This window comes from Camponotus floridanus, unplaced genomic scaffold (assembly GCF_003227725.1).
Source record: "Camponotus floridanus strain SB8 unplaced genomic scaffold, Cflo_v7.5 scaffold4, whole genome shotgun sequence".
Classification (NCBI taxonomy): domain Eukaryota; kingdom Metazoa; phylum Arthropoda; class Insecta; order Hymenoptera; family Formicidae; genus Camponotus; species Camponotus floridanus.
The window spans coordinates 450,295-463,319 of record NW_020229547.1 but is presented as its reverse complement, the minus strand read 5'-3'; the positions used below and the strand labels follow the sequence as shown (position 1 = coordinate 463,319).

At 31.1% G+C, this 13,025-nt stretch overlaps 1 protein-coding gene across 1 annotated transcript in view; it reads left to right on the top strand.

Annotated features, from left to right (window-relative positions):
• Positions 1-440: 440 nt before the first annotated feature.
• LOC105257200 (icarapin-like) overlaps positions 441-13,025 on the top strand; it is a 28,092-nt gene continuing 15,507 nt past the window's right edge. The window contains exon 1 of the mRNA XM_011267665.3: positions 441-727. Coding sequence (XP_011265967.1) covers positions 667-727 — 61 coding nt within the window. The 5' untranslated portion in view covers positions 441-666. The remainder of the gene's footprint in view (positions 728-13,025) is intronic.

Here is a 13,025-nt window from a genome sequence, read left to right as displayed (position 1 = left end):
CGATAACATTTACCCGGAAAAGCGATATTACTCATCGGCACTTGTGCGTCTTGATTTTCGTTTAAAGTTATCAATAACAACGGCGTAGAAAGGCGCGTAGCGAAAAATACGACGAAATTTCGCGCAACGCTAACGGGCTCGGTATTCGACACAATTGCTCGCTGACTCGCGCAAAACCATATAAATGATACGAAAACACGATTGTTAATGCGATAAATTATACGGCTTATACAAGCGGCAAGGCAAAATTATAGGAAGAGACCGGTACAAGGAAAAATCACGATATGTGAGTCATCACATGCCGCGCCCCGCCATACTTGCAGTCACGTGCTGTTTCGCGCCACACTTGCTGTCACATATCGCGCCACGGTCGCGGTCACGTGACTAGTGTCACGTGACCACTCTCGACGCGTTATTTACCGGCCCGACCGCGATCGGGGGATCGTATAAAGCCGGCAAAAGTCGCGGGACAAAGCATCGCTGTTTTCCGCGGTCCGGTCTGGTTCGGTTCGGCGAGTAACCTTGATTCCTTCGTGAGTTATACGTGACAGGCGTTCGCCGAGTCTGCTGGGTGAACCGGTTAGTGTCGATCGAAGCATCGTCGAGGCAACAGCCAACGAGATCCCTAGCGAGTTTTCGAATTGTCGGAGTTCCTTGTGCGACAAAATGAAGTTCCACATTGCTCTTGTTGCTGCGTGCCTTATCGCGTGCGCGCATGCTTTTCCGAGTAAGTAAGACTTTCTTTTACATTGGCTCTTTTCTTCTTTTTTTGCGTTTTTTTTGCGAAATCGAACAAATCACGTTCTGAAAATTTTTAGATTAAAATACATGAAAAACTGGTATTAATTTATTTATTTGCGAAATATATAATAGAAAAATTTCATGTTTTTTTTCTGGTCTAATCAATTTTTCAATCTAAATTCATTTTTTAACGTAAATTACGTGGAACGTGACTCTGGAATTTTAATTTCCATAAATTTTACATATGGAAATTACCATGTGTATGTTTCATGTTTCTATTCTTTTTAACGGGTGTTTTATTCATTAGCAATTTTTTACATCTCAAATTATTCATTAATAACTACACTCGTTATATGATTGGTTCATGACAACGATCCGTAAATATAATTTTTGAAATGTGCAATATGAATAAAGCTTAATAAAATTAAGCCATAATCCGCGTTTTTTCTTTCTCTATTTTATATTTTATAATAATTTTATAAAATTTTATATATTGTAAAAAGTCACACACATATATGATTGTTATGATCTTTCTTAGATTAGAAAACATATTGTCATTTAATTATTATTTAGAATTATAATCATCATTTGCAATCTTTTTTTAAATAGCCTTTTTATGAAATTAGATTATCGATAATGTCAGATAATGAAATATTCTGTTATTTTTGTTATGTTGTAATCGGCTTGAAAGATAAAATGCGGCTGCTATCCGTTAAAATGCGATGTTAAATCAATTAAAACCACTGCATAAAAACAGATTTTAATTTAATATCGTGCAGTGAATTAATGTAACAATTATTTCCAGCCACCGAACTATATATATTAAATAACTTTTCAACTTACTCCGATTTCACATTTATTTATATATTTTCTTATAAATAAATTTATGTATTTGAGTCTTCGTTCTTTTCAAATAATAAATTGAGCTTTGATATTTTATATGGCCGAACAACATCTCAAAATATGACATATTTTAAACTAATTTTATATTTTCGAGCCTCCATAATTTTTATAAGCAAAGAAATTATTCGGAATCTTCGAATCTTTCCAACTTTTTCATCTTTTATGCATTTCGGATCGTACATTTTAATAAAATGTAATCTATAAATTGTTTATTTTCTCTATACATCTCCGTGAAACTTTGCCGCGGCTCCATTTGTCGCATTGAGCGATTCTTCAGAATTATTTGCATTCGGCTCGCGACATTTATGCGTCGTTATAAGGCAAAGCGGGCGCCCGACAAGCAAATATCTCGATTGAATGTCAGATCACGAAGAAATCGTGGAAGCAGATAGCACGCTCCAACTACTTAAGGCCGTTGTTTACTCGATTACAACTCGATATGAAATTCACTTCCAGCGTAGACTTTGCTAATTAGCATCGGCCCCGTTTTTGCGAGACGGGAACGGCAGGAAGCTCGTTTAATTGGAGCTGCTTCGTCCCCAAGATAATTGTCCAAACGAATTCTCCCATCGAAGTCCAATTTATTCCTTTGATTTTAATATAACTTTACTTCTCGAACCGGCGTTTGTGTGTCTCGGCTCTTTTAATCGCGCGAGAATCTTTACAAAAATAACACGATCTGACTTTTCTGGCAAATTACAATTTAATTGCTAATTTATTGGGATTTCTCTTTGATAAAATCGAGATATTATACTTTACAATATTTTCAATCATACCTGGCATTATTTTCGTGAAACAATTTGTCGCATTAATTTTTTATATAGCAGATATAATAATTTAAATAAAATGAGTTTTATCTAAATTCTCTTGCATTTTAAAAAAATTGTTTTATTTATACATAAACTTTATATATTTAAAAATATTTTTACTTCGGCCTTGTTAATTACTGTTATTAATTTGACAATAGAAAGTTTCCGCAATTATTTATATCATTTTTACGACGCAAGCAACTTTAAGTCTAAGAGAAATTGAGGAGTTTGCATTTTCAAATAATTGTACATGCATAAATGCATGCCGCATTATTACGACCAACATTTGTAAAACAGTCTGGAACTTCACGTGTATTCTCGTTGAAACACCAAATGATACGAATATTTTAACCAGTGGCATCGTGATGTACCACCTATTACAACATGTCGTAAATAACTTTTGCTAAAACTCTATAACTGAAACTTTTAGATTATTAACTATTATTATAAAAAATATTGGAGACTCGCTTATGAGTGATAATTCAGCCCATGTGGAGAGCATAATTTCTAATTATCGAATCATCAGCGGCCCATCGAGCTGTTGCAGATACGCAGCGTATAATAGTGCAATTAAATTTCTTTCACCATAGGGGTGAATGTTACACGTCTATTATCGCGTACTCCTCGAGGAGTACGACGCCTCCGGCGAGATGTTTCTCTTAAGCATGACGTACCTGCCAGTTTCCATGCCGCGAAACTTCGCCGCTACAACGCGGTCTCCGCAGGAGAGAACGTCTGCTCTCATTACGTTCGCTGACAGCTTGGTGATAGCCAGATAATAATGTAATTTTTGAGACTTTGCCGGGACGGCGGCCAACAAGCTGGTGAAAATCGAGTTTCGGCGAGTTTCGATCGCGAACACATTCGCTCGGATATCGTCCTGCATTCTAGTAGACAGGGATACGAAGTAGCAAGTCTGTCAGCGTCAAACAGCCTAGCGAATCGTGCTACAGGGCGGAATCTGTATATAAGCAGATTGTGCTTAATCCTATTAAGAATACGTAATCGTCGTGCTTACCACTGGGTAAACACGCCTCGTCTTTGAGGCAAGCTTTGCGTAATAATTATCTGCAATCGTAAATCTCTCGTGCAACGAACATGACGTTTAGCATTATCGCGAACGCGGTGTGTTCTCCGTCGTTGCTGCGGTTCGCTTACGAATAATTACGCTTTATATAGAAATCGATACGATAATAGTCGAATTTGCGAGAAATGCGCTTCCATCCATTACACGCGATGTAGATGTATTGTTGATAAAGGGGAATACGCACATTTACGCATTTAATGATCGATTACATTGCTAACTTAATCTGATGAAGCATAAATATCTGCTCTTCAAGCATAATCATCTGAGATATTTAAATATGACTTATGAACGCACGCGCGTATTATATAATATTGCAAAATATAAAGTCACGTTGGATACATTTACTTATATGTCATCAGTCAGGTAATGCTTGACAAATTTATTTAAAACTTAAAAATACTTCTCTCTCATTAAAATCGTTAGCTTTCATAATGCTGTATAAATATGCATTATAAAAAATACATAAAATTACATGTGAGAAGAATAAAATTATAAAATTGCTAAAATTATTAATTTCATGTAATTTAGTAATATCTTTTTGCGATATATATTTTATCATTATTAATTTATTACATTAATAACTTTTCCGTTTTATAGCCAATACAAACACCGATATTAATCTTTTCTCTCTTACGTCGCATACGCGCGGGTATATTTGCATTCGCATAAAAATGTGTCGCCTAAATCACTCCACTCGACGCCAATTACAGCGGGAAAGAAATCGTGACTAATTACTTCCCATATATCGCTCACTCTCTGATTAGTTGATTCACGTAGCGTCGCAACGTGGCAGTTGCGCAATCCGGTAATGTAATTCCTTCTTCCTATGTTCCGCATCGCGATCGACGAGCCTTCTGTCACCGGCTTCCCTTTCACCCGCCCTCTTCACACGTGCAATCATACCGATGTATGTGTATGTGTCACACCATTTGCTTATAATGCGGATATAACGCATGCTATATATGGTATACAATATAATTATATACGGCAAAGAGTAATAATGAATTCTGATGGGGAATATCTTTATGCCTTTAAATTGCCTAGCTAAAGAAATTTTTTTTAATTTAATTTTTATAAAGGGTGTCATCGATATTTCGTTTATTATTATTATAATAAATACAGATTATAACAAATAATAGTAAATTTGAAAATAATTAATAATTTATATATACAAATAAGTTATATAAGAAATAATTAATAAATTAGATAATAATTAATAATTTATATATATATAATATATATAATGCTTATATGGAATTTTTATTAATTAAATAAGAATTATATTCTTGTATAATTAATTAAATTTTTAAAATTTTTATTTTATCTTTACTGCTGTTCTCACGTGAAAATTTAGAAAATATTCCTTCCAGGTATTATTATCCTTTGCTGTATTTCGCACAATTCCATATGCAGAGTGTCCTTGCGTGTTGACGGCTTAGTTTGTTGTACCCCTCCGTATCTGGAAGCGAAGTGCTGCCGCGGATTATGACCAACTCATATTATTTTCCTGTCGCGAACAGTCTGACCCCGTTGACGTAGTGTTGGGCTTGCCTTGAGTGGCAGTGGCACTGCAGAATATGCCGTTATTAAGTATGCAGCTTGCATCCTACCACCGCCTTACGGTCATTTAAATGAAAAAAGGCAGTACGCCGCAAACGTTTTGTCAGCGCATCTTTTTTTTATTTCTTTTGCACAGTCTCCTGAGGTCAATATCCTGATCGAGAATTATTACGCGCAATAATTATATAGAGCAAAATCTATCCGATATAATCTTCTTATGATTTGTTAAATGTTATATCACAAATTATCGTTGATTAATAATCAACGATAATTTGTGATATATTCAATAATAAAAATAAATACTATAAATGCATATATATAGAGATATAAGAGAATCAGAACTTATTAAATTATTTTTATTTAGCACTTTTGTATCAGATTAAAAAAAAAAAATATATATATATATATATATATATATATATATATACGTTAATATTTATTTAAAAATATAGTTAACAAACAAATCAAAATATTATTTTTAAATATTTTTAAATATTTGTTAAAGTTTATATATTTTTTATCGCATATGTCTGATAAAGCGAATAGTTTGACATATAAGCCAATGAAATATATATCAAAAAATTATTCAATTGCAGAATTCACATTTTACTTTGCCACTTAGTCTTTTTATGTATCTTAACCATAAATAATAAAAAAGAATAGTAGAGTTTATATTACTATATCAATTTCGTAAAACAAATTATGGAAAAAAAATCTGAAAATTATATCAATATGATGTAAAAATTTTACTATATGTTGTTATTTTAAAAACATTATTTCCAAATTTATACTTGTTTAATTTTTTTAATAATTTAATACGCGCACGCACAAAAAAAATTATATAAATTTTTAGTTAAATATTTCTTCACATAAAATAAATTATCAGCTCTCACATACAAATCTTTTACTTGTGTCAGAATCTTCTTCTAAACAATTTGTTATGGGATACGTATCTTCTAGGTATACGACATCAGATGGAATGAGTATACATTTCAGGATTAAAGTAAAGCGCATCCTTAGCTTCAGCTCGTGCACTTTTGTCCCGACGATGTATTATAACATGTGCATTGTGTAATTCGCGTGTAAGCAATACATACATACATGTACTATTATAATAAAAATTATATAAGGGCAATGAAAATTGCTTTTTATTATGCTGTTTTTGAAACTTAATTGTAATTTATAATAATCTTTGCATAAAAATAATTTGTGACAATAAAATTAAAAATAATCGTAAAATAAAAAATATTCGTACATGAATATTTTAAATTTTTTTCTAAAAAAATTAATTTTTCTAATAAAATTAAAAATTAATTAATATTATTATTGACATATATATATATGTATTTCAGAAAATATTTTAAAATAAAACTTGTGAAACACAAATCAACTTAATATTCGCATATCAAAATTGATTTACATATATTTATTGATCATTTACATCGTGCTGTATATCGACATTAAATCTTGTTTAAAAGCGATACTCGAAATGTCATTGGCATTATAGTAATTTAAACATAGTTTTATGACAACACATATAACGTTATAATATGATGTATATACCTGAAAAGAATGATGCTATATTGTTGATTATCATTCATAAAAGTCTTTCTAGTAAATAATTTTCCAATCTCTACACACAAAACATTAGATAACAAATAAAAGGATAGATAACAAAAACATTTTCGAATATATTTTTTTATCTTGCGCATTCACAAACAAAACACAAGTTGTTTATAGAAAAAAATACATATAATGTATCGCATTTTGTTTATGAAATATATGCATATTTCTTTAAAAAATACTTCTATTTTACATTTTAATTATCGCAAATTCAAAGAAATGAGAAATTTCGATTTTTATTATGTTTTATTATCTTATATTAAAAATTTTTTAGTGTTAAATGCATAGTTTTACATATTAAACATTTAAAATGTTACGAAAGTCAAAAGTCGTAAAAGCAATATACTATATGTTGACTTTTTTTTTAGTAGTATAGCTGTTCCGAATATAATCTTAATGGTACATTTTTTCTTAATTTACTTTTTTTATAACTTTCGTAATTCCATAATCGAAACTTGATCCAAGTTAAATTAAAATGAATAAATTTACGATTTGATATTTCACACACACATACATTACATTACCTAAAAGTTAGGAATGTCTTAAGCGAATAACGACGAGCAAACTTAATGAGACATAAAAACTTTTCAATTAAATAAAATCGGTTCAAACTTTGTATATGAAACCGTACATTTCGCCTTTGCGCGAAAGTAAGAAAAGGAAATACAGCAGTCTTTGAAAAATAGAGCTTATGCCAATATTCGCAAAATGATAAAATCGAATTGTTTATCAATTATACAGTTTTACATTATGAATTTTAGCTTTGTCGTTTTATCATATTTAAGACTGTACTGGGGGAGGGGGAGTCTCGTAATAATTACAAATACATTTACATGAAGATCCGGAAGCACATACATAAGTTTGTCAAGCAGTGAAAATTTTTAGAAATGAATAGATCAATAATTAAATATTTTTCTCAATATTACCAGATGCAATAATTAATTTCCATCATTCGCATTCGTTTTAAATTGTCTGGAAACAAATCTCCATAGAATCGATAAGGCAACAACGGCAAAGTACGCGTTTATAAGCAAAAATGGAAACAGACGTGATTATCGGGAAAAACACAAGAAAGGCGGCATAATGCATAACATACAAAGCGCTCATCGCTGTAGCCATTTTTGTTGGTATAAAGAATTATGAGGTGGCCGTTCTTGGTCAGTCGGTGGCAGACAATCCAATTATCCGCGAGTCGCGAAGCCATAAACTACTGCGGTGTAGTAACGTAGGACGATCGAGTAATTATGAACAGGCGAATGCATATCGCGCGAGGACATCGAAATCGGATCTGTCAAGTGGAAATTCATTTGGAACCAATCATTAGAAAGGGGAAGGGGAAGAAAGAGAAGGAGAGAGAGCTTCCCTAACTTGTCTCGCTCGCTTTTTGTCGTACATGTCCGTTGTAATCGCCGCCTTTTCGAAAGTCTAATAAAACGCGAAGATAACGATATTCCTTCAAAACAAATTGAAATTCAATCCTGCAGCGAATTTGTCGGGAGCAAAAGTCAATGTACCATTGATTTTAACATGGGAGGCGTGACCCCGCTGGGAGAACTTGCGGTAATTTCAAGCGAGAATTGGGATGTTCAATTGATAGACAAAGGAAAGAGATTTCTATAAATTTTCGCTATTAAAAATATATTAAAAAATGAAATTTTTATATCTAAAAAAGAGAGAGGGAAAAATAGAGAGAAAGCATTAATTATATTTTTTAAACTTGCATTAGAAAAAGTACAGCATAATATAAGATAAAATTAAATAATTAAAATTAAATAAATCACAATTGCACGATCACGAAATTATTTGTAGCGCGTATTAGTCAACCAGAAATTAGGTAGGAATCAGGACAATATTTTACAAAAAATAATTTATTAAATAAATTATCTAGAAGAAAAGTTTAATAAAATTTTTTCAACCGGACATAGAAGCAAGAAATAACAAGATAATCCAAAAATTCTTTTATATATTTTCATGTAGAATCGTATTGCGTGATTACTTGAACGACACGTTTGACAAATTGAAAAAAGGAAAATTTTGCATATCTCTAAACGTGTGACCTTAACAGTCTTACGATAATAATGGATATAACTAGAGTTATAACGGTAACTAATTAGCGACGAACCAATTGTGTACTTATTGATTCTCAGAAAAAACGTTACATATAAAGAATAAAAATATTTTTATTCTCTGATAAAAAAAGAAAGTATACATATCGTCAATTGGAACGGAAGACACGTGTGTATATTGCTTGCAGTTGCGCTTTATATCTCTTCGTGCAATTACACAAGACAAATATTGTTAGGTCATTGTTTAATTTACTCGACGTTTTTCTTGACCGATAATAAAATAAGTAACTATGCTATCTATATATAAGAATTAAATACTTAAATTTAATATATAATTAATATATAATTAATTAATATATAATTTTATATATAATTAAAATTTTAAATTTACATAAAAAATATTAAATTTTATATATAATTAAAATAATTTAATTATATGATAAATCTAATCTAAATACTAATCCTAGTTTAAAATTAATGAAATTTAAAGATAAAATTCTTCACATCTGTCTGCGATTTATTGTAAATGCATAGCTGTCTCGAGGAAAAAATATCTGTTATTAGAATCCAATTATTTTCAGAAAGTAAATGCTTTGTTATTAGTGATCGTACCTATATTTATGGATTGCCTTAGGAAATTAATGTTATAACATCGTACACATCACGCTCACAAAATTACTGTGTCACAATTCATCTCTTCTCCTTTTACTTGCGCAACATTCACTATAGCAAAGCGCATAATCCGTGCTGTTCAAGTATTTAATACCGTTAGAACATGATGGAATTTATTGTCGAAACATTTTATTGATCTTCTTAAGCGAAGCAGCTTACACGCGTGTGCCGATAATTCTTGCTTTGCGTGATCATCATATTTCCAAAAACCATCGATGTGATCGATGAAATAGTGAAAAAACCGTGCTACAATACAATGAATTCTTATCCATATATATATATATATATATATATATATGTGTGTGTGTGTGTGTGTGTGTGTGTGTGTGTGTGTGTGTGTGTGTGTGTGTGTGTGTGTGTTTGTATCCATGTGAGAAAAAAAGCTTTTCAGCTTAACGCGAATCGGATTAACACGCTAGTCTTCAATAATGCAGGATAGTGCGCAAATGGAGATTATCCCTATCTTACTAGAATACTTGATGTCTCTTGCCTTTGTAGCAATCAATGCGAACATGTAAATTTACATTTTTACATTACGCATATGTGTGTACATATACACATACACATCATACACTAATAAAATATGAGCAGATCTAAGCACAACAAAATTTTTTTCTTGCTAATATTTACATCGTTTTTTATTAAGTAAAATCGCCATTTGAAACGGATATAAATAGCAACTGCGTTTCAAACTACATTATACACTTGTCACGTAATGGACTTTGTTAATGTGTTAAGAGGAAAAAAGCGCCGCGAGAGCTATACTTATGAAAACACAAAAAACTGACTACGTCAATTATTATGCAAAAATATCTCCGACATAATATGCGAAGATAATCATTTATAATATTTATAATAAATTTTGCAATTAATCTCAGCTTTTCTATATACCACATTCGGTATACGAGTACATTTTAAAAATTATCAAGCAATTTTAGAATAAGAAATTAAATTATATGAAGAAACAAAAATAGATAATATATAAAAAAGTTCATACTTTCAATTTAGAAAATAATTTAATATTGAATATTATAATTTCTAATTTTATATTTCACTTTTATGCATAAAATTGCTTTTAATATACATTTAAATTTTGAAGAAATAAGAAAATACTATTTATTAAAAATACTATTTATATAATGTATTTAAGTTAAATATCAATTTTATTATGCTAATATAAATAGTGACAACGTTGCTCTTTACGATTGTAATTTTACATCTTCATTTTATCACGTTACTTAATGTATCTAAATAAATATTACATAATATTAATATTTAACTTATAATACCCTGGAGATGCCTAACTCATGTTAGCTTAAATATCTTTAGATACCTTATTGCTCAACATATAACGATGAAATTTTCGACTAAATTTTCGTCAAGCTAAAAAATGATTCGAGATTTGTGCAGAATCACTTTTATAGGACACCTTGTATGCATTGGGCGCGTAATATGTGCCAATCTGACGCACTTACCTCCACTCAACGTGCAATAACTTCTTGATTCAAGTGATGATGTACGAGCGAATACATATTCGCATATGAGCTCGTAATATGCATGTGCATACTATGCGCTCACCCTACACAATTTCATCGATACGAGCCACACCATACCACGACGCGCAAGTACTTCCAAGTTATTACGCCTTTGACATCAAGTACATACTCATGCGGTACGCTATTTCGATTCCAAGTTTCATAATGTTGGGCTCTGCACCAGTAACGCCACTTCCCGTTCTATCCGTCCTGATTGATGGGTGCCCCTGTGTCTGCCCTCGCTATAATTCATCGATTAAAACTTCAACTTTGATACTGGCAAAAAAGAACGTCATTTTTGTAGGAACTCGAATCGTTGAAATAATTTGGAATTTTTTCTATGTAATTTATTTCATGCCTACCTGCAGAATTAAATTCTACACTTTTATAAAAAAACGTTTCTCTTTAAGATTATTCTTACTCCGTAATTTTCTCGCATATACATATATGTACTCAGCCCACATTTTTTGTATTTTATATTTCTTCTAAATATTCTTTTTATATATCAATAATGAATAATTACATGATTTCGCAGAATAAGAATTGTAATTCATCTGATAAAGATTTTCCTCTCTTGTGAAAAAATTGGAAAGATTTGGAAAATCTCAAACTTCTCAAATCAAAAAATTGTCGTAATTTTTGGCAAGTTAGTCATTTTTACATAAAAATAGACCAATTTATTTTAATTATATAATTTTCATATTAAATATTTATATACGCGTGCATAAAAATATTTTACGAACGAAAAATCCTATAGAATCAAAAAGTCTTCGGGATAGAATTTCTAAAACTCTGAGAGACGATGCAGTTGCATCATGATATTAGAAGACATTGCAACGGGTGAGTCGATGAGATGAGCTTTTCCGGAGATGCTTTTTTAGAAATCATGATACTACGTGCCCGCTGTGAGGTATTATTTTTTTCCCTTACTTTTTTGCTCGTTCACATCTGCTATTGATTTTTTGTATTTCTTCTCGCGCGGTAATATTCAATCGATAGACTGTATTTTTTATGCAATCAGGTCATTCAAAATGGTAATGAGAAATAGCTTTGACAAAATATTAAAAATACTTGAGAATAAATTACATACACAATTATATATATAAAATAAATATAAAGCACATATACACACACAGAGAATAAAGAACTCGGATTATCTAAACAATTTGAAAAATAATTTGCTTGGAATCAGTATATAACAGTATTAAATGGTATTTAAGTAACATTTTTGTCATTTAAATGGTAATTTTATGTATATAACACTACATTACTGTCACAACAAGAAAGAGAAGGGAGAAGGAAAAGAAAGAGAGAGACAGAGAGAGAAAGAGAGAGAGAGAGAGAGTATTCTTTTTTTTTATTTACTCTTTTCGCCGTCAAAAATATACGATCCAATCCCGAAAGAGTTTCTTGAAAATTTAAATAAACGCGAAAACTGCATCCCGTATTGGCGCTAACGTAAAGTTTAAAGAATTTTAATAAAATGTTGTGTACGACTTTTAAAAAGTACTTTCTAGAAAATATAACATTGCGCGATCGTAATATCTTTGACAAATATTTATCCGCGTGGTGATGATGATATTGGTGGTGGCGGTTCAACGGAACGAAATATATATGTATATGCCATATGCGATAGAGTGAAAAAGGAAATATATTTTACGAGAGACAGCAACAGCGATGTCACGGATCTGTAATTTCTCGTTCCAGCCGAACATACATTTTTTCATGCAGTTACATCTTTTCCGATAAATAGACTAAATAAGTTACGAAACTTGTTCTCTGACAACCCTGTACTCTATCCTGTTCTCATTCGAAGAGCGTATGAAGGAAGGAGATATAAATCGTGTGAGAAAGTCATACCAGTTCGTTGCGAAAGGACAGTGTAATTCTGTTGAAACGGAGCATGAAATCTGGACTAATCAAATCTAATTAAAAACTTGTTTGATATCTAGAAAGTCGAAAATATTTGTTTAATTACAAGCAAAACAAAATATTTTGCGATTTAAGACATTTACTGAAATTTTATTAT